At 52.2% G+C, this 26212-nt stretch overlaps 1 protein-coding gene across 8 annotated transcripts; it reads left to right on the top strand.

Moving 5' to 3' along the window:
- Window positions 1-675: 675 nt before the first annotated feature.
- Window positions 676-25343, top strand: SCNN1A (sodium channel epithelial 1 subunit alpha). 8 transcript variants are annotated; one of them, XR_015164365.1, is made up of 14 exons: window positions 676-884; window positions 1423-1783; window positions 9814-10081; window positions 11623-11816; window positions 16961-17064; window positions 17677-17840; window positions 18259-18357; window positions 18557-18674; window positions 22239-22306; window positions 22632-22710; window positions 22835-22892; window positions 23021-23076; window positions 23447-23522; window positions 23935-25343. XR_015164365.1 is itself a non-coding variant. In XM_086402312.1 (13 exons), exons 2-13 carry the CDS (start codon window positions 1428-1430, stop codon window positions 24313-24315), a joined length of 1953 nt encoding a protein of 650 aa, XP_086258438.1. In that variant the 5' UTR covers window positions 676-884; window positions 1423-1427; the 3' UTR covers window positions 24316-25343. The 8 variants fall into 8 exon arrangements, 5 of the variants coding, with proteins under 5 accessions (XP_086258438.1, XP_086258437.1, XP_086258440.1 ...); XR_015164364.1 differs by having other exon boundaries at window positions 676-731; XM_086402312.1 differs by lacking the exon at window positions 22239-22306.
- The last annotated feature ends 869 nt before the right edge of the window (window positions 25344-26212 follow it).

Raw genomic sequence — 26212 nt, forward strand, 5'->3', positions numbered from 1 at the left:
GGGCAGAGGGGTGCTCCTGGGCGGGTCGGGAGGTGTTCACACCTTAGTGAGCAGGGAGGAAGCCTGCAGGCCTTGTTTCCTTCTTCTCCAAGGCCTGGGGGTGAGGCTGACCCAGGGGTGCCCTTGGAAGGATTCCCCGGGGAGGGGCCCTGGTTTTTGGAAGCCCACTGGGGGCAGTCCCTCCCCCGCCTCTCCTTCAGCGGTGGGGGAGGGGGACTCCTTTGGGGGTTGGCTCCCTCCTCCTCACCATCCCCCCTTCTCTGCCTGTCCTCCATCCCTCCCTCCCTCCCAGTCCTTCCCCCTCTCCTCTGTCCACCCACCTCCACTATCTGGGCTTCCCTGTTCTCCTGGTCTCCACACCTTAGTCTCACTCATCCTGACTTGTCCTTTTTCCTTGCTTTGCCCTCCTGTCTTTGCGTTCAGCATCACCTCCTGGTTCCAGACCTCCATCCCTCGCCTGCCTTCTTATCTCCTGGTCTCCCTGCCTGCTGGCTCCCCAGGACTCCCAGCCCTGACTTTTCTTCTGCCCCACCGTCTTGCTTTTCCAGTCCGGACGCTGCAGGTCACCTGCCCTCAGGAGCCCTCCTCCCTCGGGAGAGCTCTCAGCTCTGACTCCTCCTTGGCCCCTCCTCCTGCCCAGCTCACCTTTAATTGAGATGCTAATGAGGCTTCTGCGGCTTCCCTCCTGGGCCGGCGGGCTGGCTCCCAGGTCTGGCTGCTGCACCTGTCAGGTGAGGGGGAGGAGAGGCCGGGCTGCCAGATTCAACTGGAAAGGAACCAGTCCCAGTCCAGCCACAACCTGGGAGTGGGAAGCAGGAGGCAGCCCAGACCTCTTGGAGCCCAGCTGTCCCTGGGGCCGAGAGGGAGTCAGGTCACAGCCCGAGGTCAGGCCCGGGGACCAGAGGGGAGAGTCCAGACTGCAGGGAAGAGTGGGCCGGGCGGGGAGGGAGAGGAAGAGGGCAAGATCACAGAGCCTGACACCTGGAGAGGAAACAGGCAAGGAAGAGAGCCGAGAGACCCAAAGAGAAGCGAAAGGCAGAGAGAGGGACAGAGAGAGAGAGAGAGAGAGACGGAGACAGAGAGAAGCTAAGACACAGATATTGGAGGAAGAAGACCAAAGACAGAGATTGACTGAACAGAGGAGACAGAGGAGACAGAAAAGGAGAGTCTAGGACAGAAATCAAAGGGAGTTTTATCAGGGAGGCAGAGAGGCCACTCAGGGGAGGCTTGGCTCCAGCTTTTCTGCCCAGACGCTGGCAGGTCAGCAGGCTCCCGGGGACGGGCTCGAGGAGGAAGGGGAGAAAGTGGGCAAGAGGTGGGAGGAGAGTGGGATGAGGGCACGGGCCCCAGGTGATGAGGATGGAGGAGGCACCCAGAGCCCAGAACTCAGCCTGGCCCCTCGCCCTCCCCGACCCCCCAAAGGGCTCATGAAGGGAGACAAGCCTGAGGAGCCGGGGCCGGGTCCCGAGCCTTCGGGCCCCCCACCGCCCACGGAGGAGGAGGAGGCCCTGCTCGAGTTCCACCGCTCCTACCGGGAGCTCTTCGAGTTCTTCTGCAATAACACCACCATCCACGGCGCCATCCGCCTGGTGTGCTCGCAGCACAATCGCATGAAGACAGTCTTCTGGGCCGTGCTCTGGCTCTGCACCTTCGGCATGATGTACTGGCAGTTCGGCCAGCTCTTCGGAGAGTACTTCAGCTACCCCGTCAGCCTCAACATCAACCTCAACTCGGACAAGCTCGTCTTCCCTGCGGTCTCCATCTGCACCCTAAACCCCTACAGGTAACCCGAGTCAGACGTCCCTCTGGTCAGGAGAGGGGAGCCCTCGACGTGATGGGCCGGCCGCTCTGCCCAGGGAAGACTTCCTAGTGCCTGGGCCTTCTCCAGAGTGGGCTTGTTGTACCTACAGTCTCCTCCTCCACCCCTTCATCCTCCTGAAAGTGGGAGGGAGTGCCAATGAGTTCAGAAGGGCAAGGTAGGAATCAGCCCCTCCTTATCAGGAGATAAATCTGATGAAGATCCTGCAAGTCATCAAGGAGATGACTGCAGGTGGGGAGGGGGGGCGTTGGTGGTGGTGGTGGTGGTGGGAGCTGGCTGGTACTGGGCCCTGGCAGGGTGGTCTGGTTTGAGAAGGGCAGTTTGTGTTGGAGAGAGCAAAGTGGGGGAGCGGTGGTGATGGAGCCTTCCATGAGCCTCGAGGCGGGGTTGGGGGGTGAGTGGGGGTGTAGTCCCAGAGCCAGGACAGCAGGACAGGATGGAAGCTGCCCTGGCCAGGCTGTTCCTCCAGAGGCCCAGGTGGCCCTGTTGCGCTGTGCAGTCCACCTGTCCAGGTGTGGTGTTTGGGTATGTCCTAAAGTTTTGGGTTTCACCCAGCGTTCTTTGCCAATTTTCGGTTTGGAAGCCAGAGGGGATGGTGGTAACCATGGAGAAGACAGGAGGGCAGAGTTGGGTGTTTACACACACCTGTGTGTTCACTCGGTCCTGCCACACCTCACACCTTGGGACACCTCCAGCAGGCCAGATATGGCTCTAGGCACCCAGCGAATGGGTTCATCAATAATTCCTACAACAATCGTTGCTGAAGGCCAAGTACTCTGCTACGTATTGAAAGATAAGATGGAAGAGATAGGCATATAAACAAATAACCTCAGCGCACTGGGACAGGTACCATAAAAATTGTGAGCTAGAGTCAGAGTGTAAGGTTTATGAGTGAGTGTGTATGTGAACGCATGGATGTGTGTGTGGAAACAAATGAGGTGTGCGTGCAATTGCGAGTGACTGGGATTGGTCACATATCAGGGGCGGTGTAGTGTCATGAGCTGATCAGGGTTGGGACATCCTGTCCTACAGAGAAAACACTGCTCTTCCACTTCACTGACAAACTCCTGTATGAGGCCCAGGTTAAGAGGCCAGTTACTGAGAAGCTGCGTCATGCACCAGACCACCGGATGCAGTTAGGAACTCCTCGGGCAGCTCCTTTAATTCTTCCAACAATCCTCTGAGGCAGATACTGTTATTATTCCTGGGTTACGCTTGAGGAAACTGAGGCAGAGAGCACTAAGGCACACGGTCACAGACTCCACTGTGACTTTCCCTGTTTGTGGTGGTTGTTGTTCAGCCACCAAGTCGTATCTGACTCTTTTGCAACCCCACGAACTGCAGCACCCCAGGCTTGCCTGTCCTTCACTATCTCCCTGAGTTTGCTCAAACTCATGTCCATCAAGTCAGTGATGTCATCCAACCATCTCATCCTCTGTTGTCCACTTCTCCTGCCTTCAATCTTTCCCAGTATCAGGGTCTTTTCCACCCTGTTTGCCTGATTGCAAACCCCTGTCTCTTCTTAATACCCAAAATGTGAATGTGGAATAATGGAGTTTCTGCTCAGATGCTACATCTCATTTCTTTTTCGTTTGTTTGGGGTTTTTTTTGTTTGTTTTGTGCAGCATGTAGGATCTTAGTTCCCTGATCAGAGATCAAACCTGCACCCCCTGCATTGGAAGCACAGAGTCTTAACCACTGGACCACCAGGGAAGTCCCTACGTCTCATTTCTGAGCTTGTCTTATTCCCTCTCTCAGCCTTCTTTCTCTTCCCCTGGTGCCTGCGGCTTTGCTTCTCTTCTTCCCAACCTCAGTGCTCCCAGCCCTCTTCCTTCCCCTACTTCCCCCACCCTCATCCCCTGGGGCAGTGGGGAGGGGAGGGCAGGCAAGCGGGAGGAACTAGCCAATAGTAGGCTCTCAATAAAGACTGTGGTTGAAAGATGCGGGTGAGAGACGGACAGTGTAAGGTTAATCTGTTGAGGCCTGCATATTTTCCAAGGTTCCGCAGGGTGCAAGGCTGTGGGCAGTAGAGGAAAACGCCCCAGGGAATGAAAACCAGGGCCCTGGCCTCTGGGGCTTGCAGGCTGGGAGGCAGGTATTCTCACCGAATAAAACAGTCCCTCCTGCAGGTGTTAGTGGGGAGACACCCAGCACCCTGGATAGGAGGGGAGTCAGAGAAGGCACCTCAAAGCCGGGGCAGGATATGGAGCCCCTACTGTGTGTTCGATCCTGAGCTGGGAGTTCTCTAAGCACTACCTCATTTAATCTTGACCGGTCCATGGAGACGGGCATTATTATTTCTATTTTGCAGATGAGGAAGTGGAGGTGGAGTAACTGAGCAGGGTCAAACTGCAAGTAATAATAAAAAATAACAACGAGAACGTCTCTGGTGGTCCAATGGTTAAGACTCTGCACTTCCAGTGCAGAGGATGCCAGTTCAATTCCTGGTCAGGGAACTAGGACCTCACATGCCATAGAGTGTGGCCAAAATAAAAAAAAAGAAAGAAAAAACACCAATGACAATGGCTAACACATATAGTACTTAATATGTGCCAAACAAAAATTTATATTAATCAAATTATTTAATTTTCACAACAGATCTCTTATGTAGATACCAGTATTGCTCCCATTTTATAGATGACGAAACTGAGGCCCAGAGAAGTTAAGTAATTGCCTAAGTTCACACAGGGAACTGGTGGTGAAACAGATTCAAAAATCCGTCACCTCCCCATCACATAGAAGCCAGTGAATCTAGGGTCAGTAGCTGAGTCGAAGACCAAGTATGTTTGCTTTCAAAGTTCTTTCTCCCATTGCAGTTTAAGGAGGGGCCAGGCAAAGCCATCCAGGGATGGGGGCTGGTGGGAGCCTGTGGGGAGCAGCAGGAGTCCAGAGGGAGGGAGGGGGAGAAGGGAAGCATCCGGGTTATTGGTTCCTGTTCCAGGAGAGAGGCAGGGGTGGGTGGACAGGTTGATGCAGCCTGGTGGGTGGGGACCTGCGTGTGACTCATGCTGCTAGCTGGTGTGGGTGCTGGCAGAGGCAAGATAGGTGACTCGGACTGGGGAGCAGGGAAGGGGTGGAAGTCTTGGAAGAGATAGAGGAGCTTGTGAGATAACTGGAGGCAAAGTCAGCCCAGGTGCCCAACTGCAGGTGGCAGGAGTGTGGCCAGCAGAGGGGGAGGGGTATTCTGGGCTGTTCTGTAACTTCCAGGAAAGGGGATAAGGCTGAAGACCTTCATATTAAGCAAGGAGGTGTTGAGAGTCCAATGTGAAAGGTCAGCCACAGCAATCCCCATCCACTTTCTGGTTAACAAAGGTCTTTTTTTCACCCAAGAGAGGGGGCCAGACAAAGCCACATCCATGGCAAACAGAGCCCAAGAGCGTATTTTTTTCATTCAATCCTTGGGGGGACTGAGGCTGGTTTTAAGGAAGAGTGTGGCATTCTTGGACAGCAAAGAAGGTCATGGAATCTTCCTTCCCCTTAGAGAGCTGCACTGAGGGAGGGGAAGGCTCTGAGCCAGGCCATCCAACCTTGACCCTGCGGGGGACCCTGCACTGCCCCCCACTCCCCCCACAGGATCTGGAAAGCAGGCTCTGCATTGGCAGGCCTGGCAGGGACAAAAAGCCACTGTCCCCACCCCCCGCCCCCCCCGAAGTGATGGACTCCTTCGTGTCAGGAATGTCACTTATCTCTGCAGCAACTGCTGATGGAAAGTTCTTCCTTAGGTAAAGCTGCAGCTTACCTCACTGTAACTTCTGCCTTCCGGCCCTGGTTCTGTCTTTGAAGCAGCTCTAAAGACATCTCCTCCTTCTTTACCCAGTGGTCATCTGTTCAGGGACTCCAAGGACAGCAGTCACCAGGCTGTCTTTTCAGCATCCATTATCATGATCTGATCTTTGTCACAGGCTTACTGGATATGGAGAAAACTACCAGCCAGAGTTGGAGGCTCTGAGAAACGTACAGGTTTTGCAAAGGTCACCCAACTGTTTAGGTGGACGAATCAGAATTGGAATCTGGTCTTCGGCTCCACTTTTATTTTTTAACGAATTATTTATCTTTGGCCATGCTTGGTCATCGCTGCCATGTGCGGACTTTCCTAGTTGTGGCGAATAGGGGCGCAGGCTTCGCATCGCCGTGGCTTCTCTTGTGCAGCGCCAGCTCTAGGCGCGTGAGCTTCAGTAGTTGTGGCGCACAGGCTAAGTTGCTCAGCCCCATGTGGGATTTTCCCCTACCAGAGATCCAGCCCGTATCCCCTGCATTGGCAGGTGGATTCTCAACCGCTGGACCATCAGGGAAGTCCCTGTACTTCTCTTAAGATCACTAAGTCACAGGGCAGTTGAGTGGCAGGCAGTGCTCTCCTGTCTCCTCAGCCTTCTCTTCTCCAACAATAGGTTACTATTATTTTACTATCATTATTACTATTATTAAACTGTTCTTTCTTATTAAAGAACAGTTGTGACCATAAAAACAGTAGCTGCAGTTAGACAGTACTCACTCTGCCAGCTCTTTTTATCACTGTTTCTCATATGTTAATTCACTTAATCCTTATCACCTTGAAGGTAAGTGGTGAGGCTAGGAAATGAACCTGGGAAGCTGATTAGAACTCAGTTCCTGTAACTTTTACTGTTTTTTTTTTTTTTTTTTAAACTTTTAATGTTATATTGGAGTATGCTGCTGCTAAGTCGCTTCAGTCGTGTCCGACTCTGTGCGACCCCATAGACGGAAGCTCACCAGGCTCCCCCGTCCCTGGGATTCTCCAGGCAAGAACACTGGAGTGGGCCACCATTTCCTTCTCCAATTCGTGAAAGGGAAAAGTGAAAGTGAAGTCACTCAGTCGTGTCCAACTTTCAGCGACCCCATGGACTGCAGCCTACCAGGCTCCACCATCCATGGGATTTTCCAGGCAAGAGTACTGGAGTGGGGTGCCATTGCCTTCTCCAATATTGGAGTATAGCTGATTAACAATGTTGTGATAGTTTCAGTTGCACAGCAGAGCAATTCAGCCATACATACACATGTATCCATTCTCCCCCAAACTCCTTTCCAATCCTGTCTGCCCCATAACACTGGGCAGAGTTCCCTGTGTTATATAGTGGGTTCTCGTTGGTTATCCATTTAAATATAACTGCTGTTCTCGGGAGCCTGCTGGGCTGCCGTCTCTGGGGTCGCACAGAGTCGGACACGACTGAAGAGACTTAGCAGCAGCAGCAGCAGCTGTTCTTATAATGACCAATAACAAACAAATCTCAGAATGTCAAACACACACCTTCAACCTGAGCTACATTTTTCTCCTATGAGAGGATGAGGGGCAGCCTGCTAGACTTTTATGAGGGAGATGGTGGCTGAGGACTGTGAGGTTTGGACTAGGCACATGAGGACCGCCCTGTGTGTGTGTTAGTTGCTCAGTTTTGTCTGACTCTTTGTGACCCCATGGACGCAAAGGCTCCTCTGTCCATGAAATTCTCCAGGCGAGAATACTTGACTGGGTAGCCATTCCCTTCTCCAGGGGATCTTCCCAACCCAAGGATCGAACCCAGGTCTCCTGCATTACAGGCAGATTCTTTACCATTTGAGCCACCAGGGATTGTCCTCCATATTGGTGGTACCATTTTAGACTCCCGCCAGCAGCAATTTCAGATGCTCCACATTCTCACCAATACTTGATGTCATCAGTCTCTTTGTTTGAGCCTGCTGCTGCTGCTAAGTCGCTTCAGTCGTGTCCGACTCTGTGCGACCCCATAGACGGCAGCCCACCAGGCTCCCCCGTCCCTGGGATTCTCCAGGCAAGAACACTGGAGTGGGTTGCCATTTCCTTCTCCAATGCATGAAAGTGAAAAGTGAAAGTGAAGTCGCTCAGTCATGTCCAACTCTTAGCGACCCCCTGGACTGCAGCCTACCAGGATCCTCCGTCTATGGGATTTTCCAGGCAAGAGTACTGGAGTGGGGTGCCACTTCCTTCTCCGTGGTTTGAGCCTAATGGATGTTAAATGGTACCTCATTATGGTTTTAATTTACATTTAAGTACTAATGATGCTGAGTGCCTTTTCATGTGTTTAGTGACCATTTGAATATTTGGGGGGTTCCTTTTTAAAACTATGTCATTTTCTTTTTAATTTGTAAGAAGTTTTTATATTTCAGCATTTCTTCTATTTTTTATTCTAGTAAATTTTGCCTACCCCTAGGTCGTGAAGGTATCTTTGATGTTTCCTTCTATAATCTTTATGGTTCTGAATTTTTTGTTTGGGTTGCTTGACTTAATTTTTGTATACAGACTAAGGTAGAGGTTGAGGTTCTTTCTTTCCCCCCTTTTTTCATACAATATCCAGCATCATCTTTTTAAAAAAAATTATTTTCCTCATTGAGCTGAACAGGTGCTTTGGTCAAAAATCAGGTTGACCATATATATATTTGAGTTTATTTCTGGATTCTATTCTGTCCTATTGATCTGTTTATCCTTACATAAGCACTGCTGCTGCTGCTGCTGCTGCTAAGTCGCTTCAGTCATGTCCGACTCTTTGCAGCTCCATAGACGTCAGCCCACCAGGCTCCCCCGTCCCTGGGATTCTTCAGGCAAGAACACTGGAGTGGGTTGCCATTTCCTTCACTACACTGTTTTGATTACCATGGCTTTACAGTCTTAAAGTTAGGTAGAGTAAGCACTCCAACTTCGCTGTTCTTTTCCAAACTTGTTTTGGCCATTCTAGATTTTTGCATTTCCAAAGCAATCTTAGAACTGACCCGTCAATTTCTTCAAAAATGTCTGCTGGAATTTTGATAGGGCTTGGCTTGAATCTGGGCTTTCCGGGTGGTTCAGTGGTAATGAACCTGCCTGCAATGCAGGAGATGTAGGTTCAATCCCTGAGTCCAAAGATCTCCTGGAGAAGAAGATGGCAACCCACTCCAGTATTCTTGCTGGGAAAATTCCATGACAGAGGAGCCTGGTGGGCTACATTCCTGGGGTCAAAGAGTCCCACACAACTTCTCCACTGAGCACGCATGCACAGCTTGAATCAGAGAGCAATCTGGAAGGTGGCATAGGAGTTCCTGATCTACTTATGTCTGCACCTCCTTTTATTTTGGTCTTTATTTCAGCAGGATTTTCAGTGTACAGGTCTTGTACACCTTTCATCAGATTTACTCCCAGTATTTGATGTTGTTTATGCTATTTAATATGGTGCTCTGATTTCATTTTCCATTTTTTTGATCGCTAGCATGCAGAAACATTTTTTGCATATTTTTTTTGTATCCCGCAACCCTGTTTATTTATCGGTCCTAGGTGTCTGTCTTGTTTTGGTAGATTCTATCCCTAAGGCCCTGCTACTTTGCCTGGACTTTCATGATGGAGATGGCATGGGCCCTGTATTGAGAAGGAACGTGAGGATTTACACTGGACAGTGTTTAACTCACGGTTTGTGAGCCCCACCTGAAACTCCTTAAAACTGAGTCTTTGGTAGGAGGGCGGGGAAAGGAGACTGTGTGGTACCGGTATTTTTAAAGTTCCTCGGAGGTTCTAGAAGTGCAGTTGAGACTCCCTGATTTAGAAACTGTCATGTGGCAGACGGTCGCCGAGATCGGGGCGGATGGCCCATGCATCTCGGGTCCGTGGGAGTGTCTGGGCCTTGCCGGCCCACCCCCTCTCCTGCTTTGGGAAACGGCAGACAAGTTCCGGGTTCCCTTCCAGGCCAGGGCGAGTGGGAAGAGAGCACCTCCCGTCTCTCCCTTACGAGAAACATGCGGCAATAAATGCCGTCCCCGCCGGGGCTCACTGTCGCCTCCAATCACCAGGCGGACACACCTGTCTGCGCCTCCCCTCGCCCCCGAGATAGCCCTGCAGACCCCAGAGCTATTCCTCGCAGACTTCTCTGGGCTGAACTGATCTCACCCGTTACAGACGGGGAAACTGAGGCACGGGAGATGGTGGCGTGGGAGGCGGGGGGGCGAGGATTGTTACCAGGCCGCCACCTCCTAGTCCGACCTTTCGCCATCGCCCCTTCCAGGTACAAGGAAATTCAAGAGGAGCTGGAGGAGCTGGACCGCATCACGGAGCAGACTCTTTTCGACCTGTACAAGTACAACTCCTCCAAGACCCTCGTGGCCCACGCCCGCTCCCGCCGCGACCTGCGGGAGCCGCTGCCGCACCCCCTTCAGCGCCTGCCCGTCCCGGCTCCCCCCCACGCGGCCCGCGGAGTCCGCCGCGCCGGCTCCAGCATGCGGGACAACAACCCCCAGGTGAACAGGAAGGACTGGAAGATCGGCTTCCAGCTGGTAAGGCCCCGCCACCCCTCCGCTACCGCCCCGCCCCGCCACCGTCCGGAGGCCCCGCCTCCTCCCCGCCCCAACCCGCTGGTTCCGCCTGCGCGCCGGAGTCAGCTTAGCTCCCCGCCCTCCACGACCCGCCTTCGCTGCCAATGATACGAGGCGGCAGTCCGCGCGCTGGCAAGATAAATAGGTTACATACACGAATAAATTTGAAAATTAAAATTAAATAACGTCTCTCTGGGCGCCAGCTTGTGGAGACTCCTCGCTGGGGGCCTCTGTGGGAGCGTTTATGGGGATGGGAAGCCAGATCTACTGTGGAAATGCTGTTTCTGAATACTGATCCCCAGTGTGGGACTCACTTGGGACCTTCCAGGGTGATGGGGCATTGGGGTTCCTGCAGGCCCAAGACAGGATTGTTGTTGCTGTTTAGTCGCTCAGTTGTATCTGACTCTTGGCGACCTCTTAGACTGTAGTTCACCAGGCTCCTCTGTCTATGGGATTTCCCAGGCAAGAAGATTGGAGTGGGTTGCCATTTCCTTCTCCAGGGGATCTTCCCGAACCAGGGATCAAACCCAGGTCTCCTACATTGACAGGCAGATTTTTTACCACTGAGCCACCGGGGAAGCCCATATATCTATCAGATCAGATCAGTCGCTCAGTCGTGTCCGACTCCTTGCGACCCCATGAATCGCAGCACGCCAGGCCTCCCTGTCCGTCACCAACTCCCAGAGTTCACTGAGACTCACGTCCATCGAGTTATATATATATCCTCTCTCTTAAGCCTCCCTCCCATCTCCATTTATTTTTTTAGTTTTCTTGCTATCCTCTCCTTATTCTCTGTCTTGGGCTTCCCCGGTGGCTCCCTGGTGGCTCAGACAATAAAGAATCTGTCTGCAATGCGGGAGACCTAGGTTCGATCCCTGGGTCAGGAAGATCCCCTGGAGGAGGGCATGGCAACCCACTCTAGTATTCTAGCCTGGAGAATCCCCATGGACAGAGGAGCATAGCAGGCTAGTCCATGGGGTCGCAAAGAGTCTTACACGACTGAGTGACTAAGCACACACACACACATATATACATATACACACATATATATATTTATGGCTGATTCATGTTGTATGGCAGAAACCAACATAATATTGTAAAGAAACTATCCTCCATTTAAAATAAAAAAAATAATAAAGATTTTTTAAAAAGGGAGCGAAGCAGAGAGACGGTACCCAGTGACCAGGGTTCCAGTCCCCTCTTTGATACTGGGACAAACTGCTTGATCCCTTAGTATTCCCATCTGTGAAATGGGGAGAAGAATCCTTACTTCACCCCCCTCAGAGGCTGCATAAATGACCCCAACGTGTGTGCAGCTTCCAGTCTCCTCCATCAATCCCGTGCTCTCTAGGTCTGCTGTCTTCCAGGCTTCGGCTTCTCCCAGCCTGGTTCCCCGCCCCTATCTATCAGTCTTTAGGACCCCAGACCATTCATTGCTTAACCTTGCCCCGCCCTGCTTACCCTTGCTGCTGGTTCTCTGATGCTCTGGTCTCTGTGTCCAGTGCAACCAGAACAAATCGGACTGCTTCTACCAGACGTACTCGTCAGGGGTGGATGCTGTGAGAGAGTGGTACCGCTTCCACTACATCAACATTCTGTCCAGACGGAGACAGGACACCTCTCCCTCGCTGGAGGACGACGTGCTGGGCAAATTCATCTTCACCTGCCGCTTCAACCAGGACTCCTGCAGTGAGGCGTGAGTCTTTCCCCGCTGCCAGGCTTCCTGCTCTGCCCCTCCCCCCACCTCCCCCCCTGGTCTCCTTGGCTGGACCATCCTGAGACCCAGCGTGGAAGGCACCCTGGAGTGCTGGTTGAATAACTGAATGCCTGCAGGTGGGGAGGAAGGGAAAGTATTGACCTCAGGTCCAAACCTGTGCCTGGGGAATGGCCTTGCAGGACACGTGTGGCTCCCTGGGTCTGCAGCAGTGTCAGATGGGAGCCTTGGGAAGGCTGGGCTTGAAGTCTGGCTTTGAGAAACCAAGGACTGAAGCATGGCTCCCTGTTTTTCTGAGGCCTCTTTCTCACTGGCATCAAACTCGAGAATGCCTGAAAGGTCGTGTGGGCCCCTGCTCCGCTGCCTCAGATAACGCAGGCAGCAGTGGGTGGCGGACACAGCATGGACTGAATCAGGGACTAACCCTGAGTTCCTGCTCTGGCTCTGTTTCTTCTGGACCAGGTGACTCTGGGCATTCACTCCAGTCTTCAGAGCCTATTTCTTTGTTTGTGAAATGGAGGGAAAGGAGATTCTTTCAGTGTTCATTGAACCAATATTTTTTACTTTCTGGACTATGTGCCAGTCACTGTTTTGGGCATTTGGGATACATCAAAGAAGAAGAAAAATATCCTTGCCCTTCGGACACTTTTTCTTTCTTTGACCACACTTGGTGGCATGCAGGAGGATCTTAGTTCCCTGAGCCGTGCTCCCTGCACTGGCATCTCAGAGTCTTAACCACTGGACCACCAGGGAATTCCCTTGACACTTTTTCTTAAGCGATGAAGTTGATAACATCTGTCTTTGAGTACATGAGATAAGGAGTTTGAGGGCACTTTATACACTGCAGTGAGTCGTGGGTCTCGTTGTTAGTGGGAAGTCACAGTCATGCAGGTGAAGTGACTTGCCCTAGGACAGGCTTGTCCTGTCCTAGGCTTGTCCTTGTCCTAGGCTTGCCCTAGGACAGCCAGAGCCTAGGGCCCCCCTCACACTACTGCACTGCCCGCCTGGCATTCTTTCAGTCACATCTCCTTCCATGATGTCTTTGCAAAGAGGTCATGGTTGCAGCCAGCTCTCTGAGGGCTGGGGGGGAGGCTAAGAGTAAGGGAGGTCCCCTTCTGTAGCTGCTGCCCGCCCCCACCCTGCCTTCCGTATTCCTCGAAGTTCAGGCACTGTGTCCCTGCCTCTACCCAGCTGAGGAAGGGCCCAAGGCAGCATCTCCACCCCACAGGGACCCTGTCCCTTCCTTGTCACTGAAGACTGTTGGCAGGGCCAGGTGTCACCTGCTTCTGCCCGCCCCCTCCCCTCACCTGGAGCACACACTCTGCCCACACACACCTTTGTTCCTGTCTCCGGTTTGTGTGTTTGTTTGAGGACAAGTAAGACAGTAGCAGCACCTGAGCCTGTGGCAGCCCACAGCTGCCACCGAGTGGCTCTGTCACCCTCTCGCTTTGCCCGCCCCAGGCTCCCGCCTTCTCATCAATGGAAAGTCCATAGTTCATCTCAGTCTTGACACTTAGGTCACTTCCTCACTGCAGAGCCTCGTCGATTCTCACCAGGGTTATCATAACCCCCAAATCTGTCTCTCCACCTCTCGAGCCTCCTTTATTCTGCGACTGCAGGAAGCTTTACTCTTCAGCGTTCTGCCTGCACTTCACTGCACTTAACTGTTCCAGACAGTCCTGTGTGAAATCTGTCAGTGTCTCTCTGGCCTTCAGGATCGAGTTGAAGTTCTTTATCATGGCTTTCTCAGCCCTCTCCTACTCTGTGTTCAATTCTCTTGCCTCTCTCTCTATGATCTTTTCTTTAATAACAGCTTTATTGAGTTGTACATCGCATACCACAAAATTCATCCTTTGAATGGATATAATTCAGTAGTTTTTACTGTATTTACAGAATTGTGCAACTATTAACACTGTCTAATTTTAGAATGTTTTCCTGTCTCCCTATGTTGTCTCCTCCTCCAAGCCTTGGGAACCACTAATCTACTAACCACTGTCTCTATGGATTGCCTACTGGGGACATTTCATATAAATGGAATCACATAATATGGGGTCTTTTGTGACTGGCTTCTTTCACTTAGTAAGGTTTATCCATGTTGCAGCATGTATCAGTAATTCCTGCTTTTCTTTTTTTTTGACTTCGTCACAAGGCAAATCCTAGTTCTCTGACCAAGGATCCAACCCTGGTTCCCCCTGCAGTGGAAGTGTGTAGCCCTAACCACTGGACTGCCAGGGAAGTCCCCCAGTTCACCTCTCTTTTTCACTAAATAGTCTTCAATTGTATGCTTATGCCGCATTTAGTTTATCTATGCTTTGGTGGATGAACGTTTGGGTGTCTTTCACTTTCTGGCTCTTACGAATAATGCTGGATGCTGCTATGAGCATTCCTGTACACGTGTGTGTATGGATGTATGTTTTCATTTCTCTCAGGTAGATACCTAGGAGTGGGGCTGCTGGGTCACATAGTAATTCTATATTTAATATTTAGAGGAATGTTAGACTGTTTTCCAGGTATCTGGGCCATTTTACATTCCTACCAGCAGTGTGTGAGGGTTGCAAATTCTCAACATCCTTGCCTTGTTATATCTGTCATTTTGGCTTTAGCTGTCTTAATGATTCCCTATACCCCCTTTTTTTTTTTTTTTTGGCTGCACCATGAGGCTTGTAGTATCTAGCCCCGACTAGGGATTGAACATGGGCCTATAGCCGTGTAAGTGCTGAGGGCCGCTGGACCACCAGGGAAATCCCTGATTTCCTATACTCTTAATAGAAAATTTATATAGCCCTTACCCAGTGCTAAGCACTGTTCTGCTGCTACTGCTGCTAAGTCGCTTCAGTTGTGTCTGACTCTGTGCAACCCCAGAAACAGAGGCCCACCAGGCTCCCCCGTCCCTGGGATTCTCCAGGCAAGAACACTGGAGTGGGTTGCCATTTCCTTCTCCAGTGCATGAAAGTGAGAAGTGAAAATGAAGTTGCTCAGTGATGTCTGACTCTTAGCGACCCCATGGACTGCAGCCTACCAGGCTCCTCTGTCCATGGGATTTTCCAGGCAGGAGTACTGGAGTGGGGTGCCGTTGGCTTTTCCGAAACACTGTTCTAGGTTTCATTTAATCCTCCCAGAATCCCTATGAAGTCAGTACTAGTATCATCCCCATTTTACAGGTGAGGAAGCTGCGACACAAAGAGATCAAGTGCTTGGGCTGGTCCCCTAGCTGACAGTCGTTAGAGCTGGGGTTCAAGTCCAAGTAGCTTTGCCCTGGAGTCCGTACTCTTCACCATCATGTCACACTGCTTCTCATACACTCTCGTAATGCACTTGATGTGTTTCCGTTTACATGTGTTTTTACCAAGTGTGTGTGTAATGTGGACATAAATGGTGTTGTATTATGTACATCATGTTGCCCTTCACTTTTTAAACTAAGCTCTGTGAGTTTAAGATTCAGTCTGTGGTCTGCTCTATGGATTCCACCTGCTGCGGACAGCCTGTGGTGTCCCTGTCCCTTCCCCTCTGAGCAGGGCTCCCAGGCCTTGTAGGACTGGCCTCTTCCTCTTTCGTCCCTCCTTGAGCACAGCCTGTGTTCTGGAAACGCTGCCATCCTAGCTCTTCCCAGAATGTGCGCTAGTATTTCACATTTGAGCCTGCTTTTTGAGGGCAATGAACTATTCCAGATCGTTGAGCTCCATCTCCTCATTTTATAGATGAGGACAGTGAGCTTAAGGAAAATGGTTTGCTTAAGGCTGTATAGGCATCGCTCCCGCTCCCATCTCCGTCCAGCCTGCTTCCCTCCCCTACTTCTCTTCCTTCCTCCTCTACCACCCCCAGCCCAAAGACCTGTTCCCCTCTTCTCCCTCCCGCCCCCATGGCTGGGGAGTTAGAACAGATAACCCCTGTTGGCTGAGGAGTTCAGTTCAGTTGCTTAGTCGTGTCTGACTCTTTGCGACCCCATGGACTGCAGCACGCCAGGCTTCCCTCTCCATCACCAACTCCCGGAGCTTGCTCAAACTCATGTCCATTGAGTTGGTGATGCCATCCAACCATCTTATCCTCTGTCGTCCCCTTCTCCTCCTGCCTTCAATCTTTCCCAGCTTCAGGGTCTTTTCTAATGAGTCAGTTCTTCGATTCAGGTGGCCAAAGTATTGGAGTTTCAGCTTCAGCATCAGTCCTTCCAATGAATATTCAAGACTGATTTCCTTTAGGATGGACTGCTTGGATCTCCTCGAAGACCAAGGGACTCTGAAGAGTCTTCTCCAGCACCACAGTTCAAAAACATAAATTCTTCGGTGCTCAGCATTTTTTATAGTCCAACTCTCACATCCATACATGACTACTGGAAAAACCATAGCTTTGAGTTAGATACCCCCTGTTCCCTTGTGGGCTCTGGCTGCGTCTGCACAGCCTCCCCGTTGGGGGACGTGTGATTTGCTGTCGAATCATGTTCCTATTGTAGCAACACAAATCTGGGACTCCTTTCTCTCTGTTCCCAAGCCTGTCCCAGCCCTGCTTTGTACCTCCCAGTGGGAGGCATGCCATTGCAAGACCTGTTCCTGCCCTTGGATCTGACCTTCCTGGTCTCACTGTCTTGCCCCACCCCACTCCCCCACCACTTCCTTTCTCTTTTGTTCATTCATCAACTATTTGTTCCTGATCTCCTGCGTCTCCTACATGCCAAGAACCATGCCATTAACCCAGAGATGATTCAGCCATGAAGGTGATGTGTTTCCTGTCTTCAAGGAAATTATAATCCGAGTGGGGAAGTAAGATATAGACGTGTGAGAAGCCAGGGATGCTGCAAGAATTCATAATGTAGTGTAGCACCAAGATGGGAGAGGCCACAAGGCCAATGAGGTGGGGTGGCCTGGGGGGCAAGCCTGGGCGAGAAGGTAGCTGACCCGGGTTTGAGTCCTGTCTCATGCTTGCTGCTTGTGTCACCTTGGGCAGCTACTTGACCTCTCCGAGGCCGTGCCTCCTCTCTTGTGAAGTGGGGATGATGCCTAGTGAGAGGGCCTGGGTGAGGCTTCAGCACCTCGTCCACACATAGTAGGTGATCAGGAAACAAAGGGCTCTGAAAGTGCTCTCCCTGACCCTTGCACCTTCCCCTCTGACCCCTCTTTCTCTCTCCTGAATAGGAATTACTCTCATTTCCACCACCCGATGTATGGAAACTGCTACACTTTCAACGACAAGAACAGCTCCAACCTCTGGATGTCCTCCATGCCCGGGGTCAACAACGGTGCGCTGTCCCGACCCCAGCCCCAGCCCCATCCCCTCCGCTGCCCTGTGTGCCCACATCTACCTGCCTTGAGCTCCTGTCCTAGAAATGCTCCAGGCCTCACTACAGCCCTTCTGTATCCTGGAAAATCCTCTTTGCTTTTTCTCCCCTGTGGGTATCACGTATTCCATCCCAGGTGTGACAGGAATCCTGTCCTGGCTCTGGCTGGCCCTGCACCCCAAATCCAGCTCGTGCGTGTACATGCTTGGTCACTAAGTCGTGTCTGACTCTTTGCGACATCATGGGCTGTAGCCCGTCAGGCTCCTCTGTCCATGGAATTCCTAGGCCAGAATGCTGGATTGGGTTGCCATTTCCTTCTCCAGGGGATCTTCCTGACCCAGGGATCGAACGCATGTCTCCTGCATTGTCAGGTGGCTTCTTTACCACTGAACCACCAGGGAAAGCCCCCGAATTCAGCTCAGGGGTTGCCAAATCCATTTGCAGGTCTTCCTTAACTTGCTGCCCTGGGAGGCTTAGAGACTAGGCAGGGTGGGAGGATGGGTTTCCACACCCTGATGCTTCTCTCAACCAATGTGCCCTGCCCCCTGGCTCTGTTCCCCCCGTTCTCCCCAGGTCTGTCCCTGACACTGCGCACAGAGCAAAATGACTTCATCCCACTGCTGTCCACGGTGACCGGGGCCCGGGTGATGGTGCATGAACGGGATGAGCCTGCCTTTATGGATGATGCTGGCTTTAATCTGCGGCCTGGCGTGGAGACCTCCATCAGCATGAGTAAGGCAAGGATGCTGACCGGGAGACCTGGGGAGGACCCCAGATGAGGGGCAGAGAGAGGGCTTAGAGGGTGACAGCTAGAGGGCCAGAAGAAGTTGTGATGGGTGAGCTTCGAGCATGTAGCCGTCTTCAGGAGCAGAAATCTGGGGCGAGGGGCCGGCCAGGCCGAGTGTGCATTAGGAAGTAGGTTTCTGAGGACTACACGTGGGATGAGAACACCGGGAAGGGGTTCAGAACATGCTGAGGGTTCCAGGGGATGCTCCAGGCCCAGTGTCCTTGGTAGCTGTGGGGGCATGTTGTTAAATGACCAGGCAGGTAGGAAAGATGGCGGGAAGGACATACAGCCAGGGACTGAGGGAAGACTGAGGTCAAGAAGAGGCCTGGACCACTTGCTCTGACCGCTTGGTGTCTCTGGGTTCTTAGGAAGCTGTGGACAGACTTGGGGGTGACTATGGCGACTGCACCAAGAATGGCAGCGAGGTCCCAGTGGAGAACCTTTACAATACCAAGTACACGCAGCAGGTAAGGCCCAGCCTGTTTCCATGGCAACCAGCGTGGGTCAGCCGTAGCCACCAGGAGTGCGTGATGGGCGATGGGGACTGTGGAGAGAGGGGTGGAGGTGCACTGGTGGGGCTGGTTTGTCCTCCCCTCCCCTGCCATCTGGGGCTGTGTGGGGGTGGGCAGGCCTGACCCCGTCCCCCTTCGTGCTTCCCTCCCCCAGGTGTGCATCCATTCGTGCTTCCAGGAGAGCATGATCAAGGAGTGTGGCTGTGCCTACATCTTCTACCCGCGGCCCGACGGCGTAGAGTTCTGTGACTACAGGAAGCATAATTCCTGGGGTGAGACTGCGGGAGGCCGGCCCCCATTCCCACCTGAGCCCAGGACTATCCCAGGAGCCCTGCACTCTCAGTGCCCCCTCTGTGGCTTCCGGCTCCCACGTTCTCCAGCCGGTTCTCCCACTGACTCCTGTTTCCCAGTTCTTAGATGCCACCCTGTCCATTTTCCTCTCACTCTCTCCTCTCTGTCCCTCCCTCACCGTTTTTCTCTCTCTTTTGACTTCTGTGTGTTTATAATTGGATGTCCCCATTTAAAAATAACTTATGGGACTTCCCTGGTGGTCCAGTGGTTAAGAATTCACCTTGCAAAGAAGGGGACGCAGGTTTGATCCCTGGTCGGGGAACTAAGATCCCAATGCTGCAAAGCTACTGCGCCCATGAACCGTAAATAGAGAATCTGTGCCAAAAGGAAAGATCCTCAGGACACAATTAAGACCTGACCCAGCCAAATAAATAAATAAGCAAATATTTTTTTTAAAATAAAAATAACTTGCAGCAAAAGGAAAGAAGAGCATGTGAGGAAGATCTCCCTGGGTTCCTTGCTCTGCAGGTAGCATCCTGCTCACTCCCCAGGGTACCAGCAGGGCTGTTGCTGGGCGCTAGTGAGACAGTGCTGGGTTCAGGAAGAAAAGACTAGAAATTGTGTGAATCTGCCTCTTTCCCTAACACCTTCCAGTTTATGTATGTTTCATCATGCACATAATATATCAGTTCAATAGGAGCAGGTGTATCATTTAGAAATGACTTGTGGAAGAATTAAAACATTACAACTAGAGGAGAGCGCAGTCAAAAGAATCTGGAAGACACTAGACTCTCCTCCTGGCCCTGGTCTAGGAGCAGATCGATCTCTTTTCTTTTCTTTACAGCTGAGTTATTCAGCAGGGAAGCTGAGAGAGAAAGAAAGTCCCCAGCAAGAGAACACAGAACATAGCAGGCAGACATAGAACATAGAGGGTGGGCGTCCTTGGTCCACACCCCCTTATCTGGCCTAGCCGACCCCTCCGAGGGCACAGGGCAGGGACACGATGGACCCCAGGGTGGAGAGCAGCCTCTGTCTGTGCATCTCTGCCTGCTTTCTTTCCTGGTGCTGCTCTCTCAGTCCTTCCCCGACCCGTGCCCTGCAGTCTCAGCCTCTGATTTCTGGCTTTCTGGCTTTGGAGAATCACAGCGCATCTGAACTGGAGGGAAGTTCAGAGGCCGTCTTGCTTGATGGGCCCCTTTCTCAGATGAGCAAGCTGAGGCCCAGAGGGAGGACGGGATGTCCCAGGACATGCAGAGCGGGCACTCTGCCCACTGTTCCCCGGGCCCCCAAACGCTGATTGCTAAGTGGTTGTGAGTTTGAAAAAGATCCTTGAGAGAAAAATGACCTTGCTATTTGCTAGAAGCTCTGAGGATAAAGGAGAGAAACTTGGCTGAAGATACAGTCTGCTGAGTTTCCTAAGGACTGCTTGCTCCCCAGCCTAATTGCTTCCCAGTCTTTCTAATTAAAGATTAATTCTGTGATTAATTATATACCCTGGTATTCAGAGGGATTTGGGTCAGAAATGAAGAAGGACCCAGGTGACTGAAAGTATCAAGAATAACAAAAAAACCTTACTTAGAACCTGGGAAACGGGTGAAGGGGGAAGCTATGGTCCCATTGAAAGTGAAAGTGAAACTCGCTCATTCACGTCCTACTCTCTGTGACTCCATGGACTGTATAGTCTGTGGAATTCTCCAGGCCAGAATACTGGAGTGGGTACCCTAGCTGTTCCCTTCTCCAGGGGATCTTCCCAACCCACGGATCGAACCCAGGTCTCCTGCTTTGCAGGTGGATTCTTTACCAACTGAGCTATCAGGAAAGCCCTTAAAAGTGAAAGCCTCCCAGTCATGTCTGACTCTTTGTGACCCCATGGACTATACAGTCTATGGAATTCTCCAGGCCAGAATACTGGAGTGGGTAGCTTTTTCCCACTCCAGGGCATCTTTCCAACCCAGGGATCAAACCCAGGTCTCCCGCATTGCAGGTGGATTCTTTACCAGCTGTGCAACAAGGGAAGCCCATGGTCCCATTATTCTTTTTTTGGTAACAGGTGTATTGAGATAATTCATTTCCTGGATAACTCACTCACTGACAGTTTACAGTGCAATTTTAGTATTATGTGTGCCTAGTCACTCAGTTGTGTCCGATCTCTGTGATCCCATGACCTGTAGCCCTTCAGTTCCTCTGTCCGTGGAGATTCTCCAGGCAATACAGTTTTAGTTTTTTTGCACAGTCGTGGAACTGTGTGACAATTGTTGTAATCAGTTTACAGCCTTCTCACCGCTCCAAAAAAAAAAAAAAAATTTGTACCCGTAGTGGTCTCCAAGCTTGCCATTCCCTGTATCCACTGGGCCTCCCCCTACCCCCCTGCCCCAGCCCCTCAGAAACACTCAACTACTTTCTATCTACTATAGATTTGCCTCTCCTGGACATTTCATAGATCACAATATATGATCCTTTGTGATTGGCTTCTTGTACTTACCCTTAATATTTTCAAGGTTCATCCACCTGGTATCAGGTGTTCATCCACCTGGTATCAGGGCTTCCCTGGTGGCTCAGCTGGTAAAGAAGCCGCCTGCAATGTGGGAGACCTGGGTTGGGAAGATGCCCTGGAGAAGGGAAAGGCTACCCACTGCAGTATTCTGTCCTGGGGAATTCCATGGACTGTAGTCCATGGGGTTGCAAAGAACTGACTGAGTGACTTTCACTTTCACTTTCCACCTGGTAGCATATATCAGTCCTTCATTCCTTTTTATGGCTGAATAATATTCATTATATGGATAGACTGTATCTTGTTTATCCATTTATCAATAAATGGACGTTTGGGTTGTTTCCCCTTTTTAGCTGTTGGGAACAATGCTGCTATGAACATTTGTGTACAAGTTTTTGTGTGGTCAATTTTCAGTTCTCTGGGGTGTGGAATTGCTGGGTCATTTAGTAGATTTAGGGTTTCCCCAATGGGTCAGTGCATAAAGAATCTGTGGGCAATGCAGGAGACGAAGGGGACACGGGTTTGATCCCCGGCTTGGGGAGATCTTCTGGAGAAGGGCATGACAACCCCCTCCAGTATTCTTGCCTGGGAAATCCAATGGACAGAGGAGCCTGGTAGGCTAGAGTCAGACCCGACTGAGCAACTGGGCACACGTGCATGCAGTATAGCATTTTATGTTTAACCTTCTGAGGAACTGCCAGACTGTTTTCCACAACAGTGGCACCAATTTATATTCCCAGCAGCGATGAGTTCCAATTTCTTCATGTTCTCATCGACACTTGTCATTGTCCTTTTTCACTGTAGACATCTTGGTGGTGGTGGTTTAGTCACTAAGTCGTGTCCAACTTTTCACGATCCCATGGACTATAGCCCACCAGGCCCCTCTGTCCATGGGATTTCCCAGGCAAGAACGCTGCAGTGGGTTGCCATTTCATCTCCAATAGCCATCTTAGTGGGTGTGAAGTGGTATCTCATTGTGGTTTAATTTCATTATTCTTATACAAAAATTGTTCCCACTTTTCTTTTTCACTTTTCAACATTTGTCTGTATCCAGAAATTGCCTGCAGTGTGGGAGACCCATGTTCAATCCCTGGGTTGGGAAGATCCCCTGGAGAAGGAATGGTAACCTATTCCAGTATTCTTGCCTGGAGAATCCCATGGACAGGGAACCCTGGGTGGCTATAGTGCATGGAGGTGGCAAAGAGCTGGACCCATGACTGAGCAACTAACACTTTCACTTTAACAAAGGTGTAACCTGTTGTTTTTATTTTTTGCTGGACGTGGCTTTATTTCTTAAACATGTTCTGGTGCTGTCACTCAGGAGCCCTTCCTGTTTTGCTCCATAATACTCTTCTGCAGTGGGTGCCAGGGGTCTTGGGAGACCTGGAGGGTGTGGGTGGAGAAGTGGAGGGGGCCTAGGAAAATGAGCACCTCTCTGCACCCTCAGGCTACTGCTACTATAAGCTCCAGGATGCCTTCTCCTCAGACCGCCTGGGCTGTTTCACCAAGTGCCGGAAGCCATGCAGGTGAGCATCCCCTCCTGGAGCCCAGGTTGGTCGTCTGGGTACCACAGAGGATCCTTGGTCCAACTTTGAATGGGAGAGCCCCACCCCTCCCCCCTCACTGAGCACCTTCTCCATCCCCTTGTAGTGTGACCATCTACAAGCTCTCTGCCAGTTACTCACAATGGCCGTCCGCGACATCCCAGGTAGAGTATGTGTGTGTAGCACTGCGGTCGTCTCTGGGCATATGTGTATGAGTGTGTTTGACCCCACCCCCAGCTCTGTAAGCCTGAAGAGTACGGGGTGACCCCACTGACACCTCATCCCCTCCCAGGACTGGGTCTTCCAGATGCTGTCCCGACAGAACAACTACACCATCAAGAACAAAAGGTCAGTCCTACCCTGATCCTGGGCTTCCCTGCCCGCTAATGCAGGAGTCTCGGGTTTGATACCTGGGATGGGAAGATCCCCTGGAGAAGGAAATGGCAACCCCCTCCAATATTCTTGCCTGGAGAATTCCATGGAAAGAGGAGCCCAGCGGGCTCTAGTCCATGGGGTCCCAAAAGAGTCGGACACGGCTGAGTGACTAAACAGTAATAATAATTCCTTTCCCTGGGTCCCAGCCCTGGGAAAGGAATCTGTGGGAGGGAAAGCGGACCGAGGAAGAGGGATGGGTACAGCTGATTGGAGGAGAGTGTTTTTGAGCAGCAGAGAAATTAACCCTGGGCTGTCTCTTCCCACCCTCTCCCCTACTCCAAAGGGATGGAGTTGCCAAACTCAACATCTTCTTCAAGGAGCTGAACTACAAATCTAATTCTGAGTCTCCCTCAGTCACGGTGCGTCCTGCCCCACTGAGCCTGGGATTCTCTGGGGGCGGGGGGTCTTAGTCAGGGGGCTGTCTGTAAACACAGGGGATTACCTCTGTGGGGCCTGAGGGTTTTGGCCTCGAAGGTGGGGGACCAAGGGAAGGGGAGAGGGTGAGCATTAGAAGGGTGGAAGGATGCCTGTTGGGGTGAAGTCTGGGGTAGGGGGAGTGCTGGATGATGGGGAGAAACCTCTCGAGACAAGCCTGGGTGTTAGCCATCCCCACAGTGGCCTCATTCTTGGTTTTCCCTGGAAGAAACCAGCCAGCAGTCCTGTGCTTCCAGAGGAGGGGAGCAGAGGCCAGGGGCCCTGGGGTCAGGAGAGGCCAAGGGGAGTGGAGATGGGCTCCCTGCCAAGTGCTCAGCGTGCCTCTCTCCCTCACAGATGGTCACGCTCCTGTCCAACCTGGGCAGCCAGTGGAGCCTGTGGTTCGGCTCCTCCGTGCTGTCCGTGGTGGAGATGGCTGAGCTCATCATTGACCTCCTGGTTATCACCTTCCTCATGCTGCTCCGGAGGTTCCGAAGCCGATACTGGTCCCCAGGCCGCGGGGGCAAGGGCACCCAGGAGGTGGCCTCCACTCCAGCCACCTCCCTCCCCTCCAGTTTCTGCCCCCACCCAGCTTTCTCCTCCTCATACCCGCCAGACCCTGCCATCTCCCCGGCCTTGTCAGCCCCTCCACCTGCCTATGCCACCCTGGGTCCCCACCCAGCTCCATCAGGCTTGGCAGAGGCCAGCACCTCTGCCCACGCTCCGGGGGAGCCCTGAGGGAAGGACGGTATCCCCTCCCCAAGGCAGGCACTTCCCTTGGTGGGAGGGACGCAGCCTTGGCAGGATTCAAGAATGTTTGGCGGCTTCCTGTCAGAGCTGCCCAGCTGCCCCTGGTGTGTGCGTGGGTGGCGGGGAGATGAAGCAGCATGGATGGGGGCTGTGGAAATTGCCTGGAGACCCCCGACCAGCATCACCCCAGTTCCTCCCCGTACCCGCTGGTCTTGCCTCGAGAACACTTTGCTCTCCCCCACCCCAGTGCAGCCAAGTCCTCTTTTTCCTTGGATCGGCTGAGCCAAACTTGGATCTCTGACAAACAACTTTCCTAGGAAACAACTGACGACCAGAACAAAACACAGACAAGGGCACACAAAGGCGTGTGTGGTTTCCTTCCTAAAGATGGCTGGATTCGGCCCCAGAATGGCCCTCCACACTGCCTTCCAGTGACACAGGCGTTTGCGCCTCTTCTTGAACTGGGGTGGGGAACCCCACCCCAAAAGCCCCCTCGGTTAGTTGCTAGGCGACTCTGTTTGCCTGACTCCCAGGGCAGGAACTGGGGCAGCCCGATGTATTAAAGACCTGGATTCCCAGTCAGCCTCACTACCCCATCCCCCTGACGGAGCCTCGCCCGGCGCCTCTGCCCTGTGTCCTTGTCCTTTGTAACTGCGTATTTGCTCAAGCTATTTCCTTAGCCTGGACGCCTCCCCCGCCCCCATCTGCTGGAGAACTCCTATGCATCCCTGAGAACCCTGCTCGGATACCATTACTTCTGTGAAGGCTTCTTCCCCACCCTGTCTTCCCCAGATCTTACCACTTCCCTCTCCCGTGGACTCCCATCACACACCATCACATCCATGGGAGTGCTGACGCTGCATTTAATTTTCTGTTCATTTGTGTCTGTGTTCCCAGCATGACCGAGCTCACTGTGGTTAGGGATTGAGTCTTATTCATTCATGTATCCTCACTGTCTAGCCCAGTGTCCCGCTTGGAGCAAGTAGGCAGGTACTTAATAAATGTTGTTGCATAAAGAATGTCTGGAGGGACTTCCATGGGTCAGGGAACTAAGATTCCCCCATGCCATAGGGTGTGGCCTAAAAGAAAATGTCTGGAGAGCTGGATGGCACCATGAGGGGGCCAGGGAGTGCGTGCAAGTCCCACAGTTCTGGGTTGGGGAGTGGGGCACAGGACAGTCTCCCATTCCTCTGGCTGCACGATGGGAATAACCATCCTTCAGGGGCCTTGGGAGAGACAAACCGTCTTGCTAGTTCTTCCACGGGCATTGCTGAGCATCTGCTCTGTGCCCATCACCATGTTCAGGTGGGAGGTGAAGACAGGTGCCCTCCATCAGGAGTCCTGCTGTGCAATGCTTGGGGTAAGTGTCCCTGTCCACAGCCTAGACCCCTTTCCTTCCCGACTTTGGTCACCACCATCTGTAATCCTCTCCTGCTGAGTACCACTCACCACCCAGCTGCACCACCCTCACCCGCCTGCCTCTCCATCAGCTGCCCAGTGCCAGTGGAAGAGGATGAGGCTCAGCCCAGCTTCCTGAGGAGCCTCGAAGCCTGTGTATTCTCATTCTCACATCATCACAGACAGAGCAGCAGCGGGCATCTTCCCAGCTTTTAAAGGAGACGCTGAGAGATGTCGGAGTGGTTTCCAGACCCCAACTCCTCCCCCAACACCAGCATCAGCCCTGGGACCCAGGCGTCACCTTCCTCACCCTCCTTAGGGCCGAATCCTGATGCCTTGCTGGCTCTCCTTACCCCGCTACCCACCAACCCTTGTGATCTGCTTGACCTGAGGAGCCACGAGAATCTTGGGAAAGGGGGAGATGGCAGAGGGAGGGGGAAGGTAAAGCTGGTGAGGAGGAAATGATGCGATGACTCTGGACTTCCCT

This window comes from Bos grunniens, chromosome 5 (genome assembly GCF_055505025.1).
Source record: "Bos grunniens cultivar Pamir isolate PY7600 chromosome 5, Bosgru_T2T1.0, whole genome shotgun sequence".
NCBI lineage: Eukaryota > Metazoa > Chordata > Mammalia > Artiodactyla > Bovidae > Bos > Bos grunniens.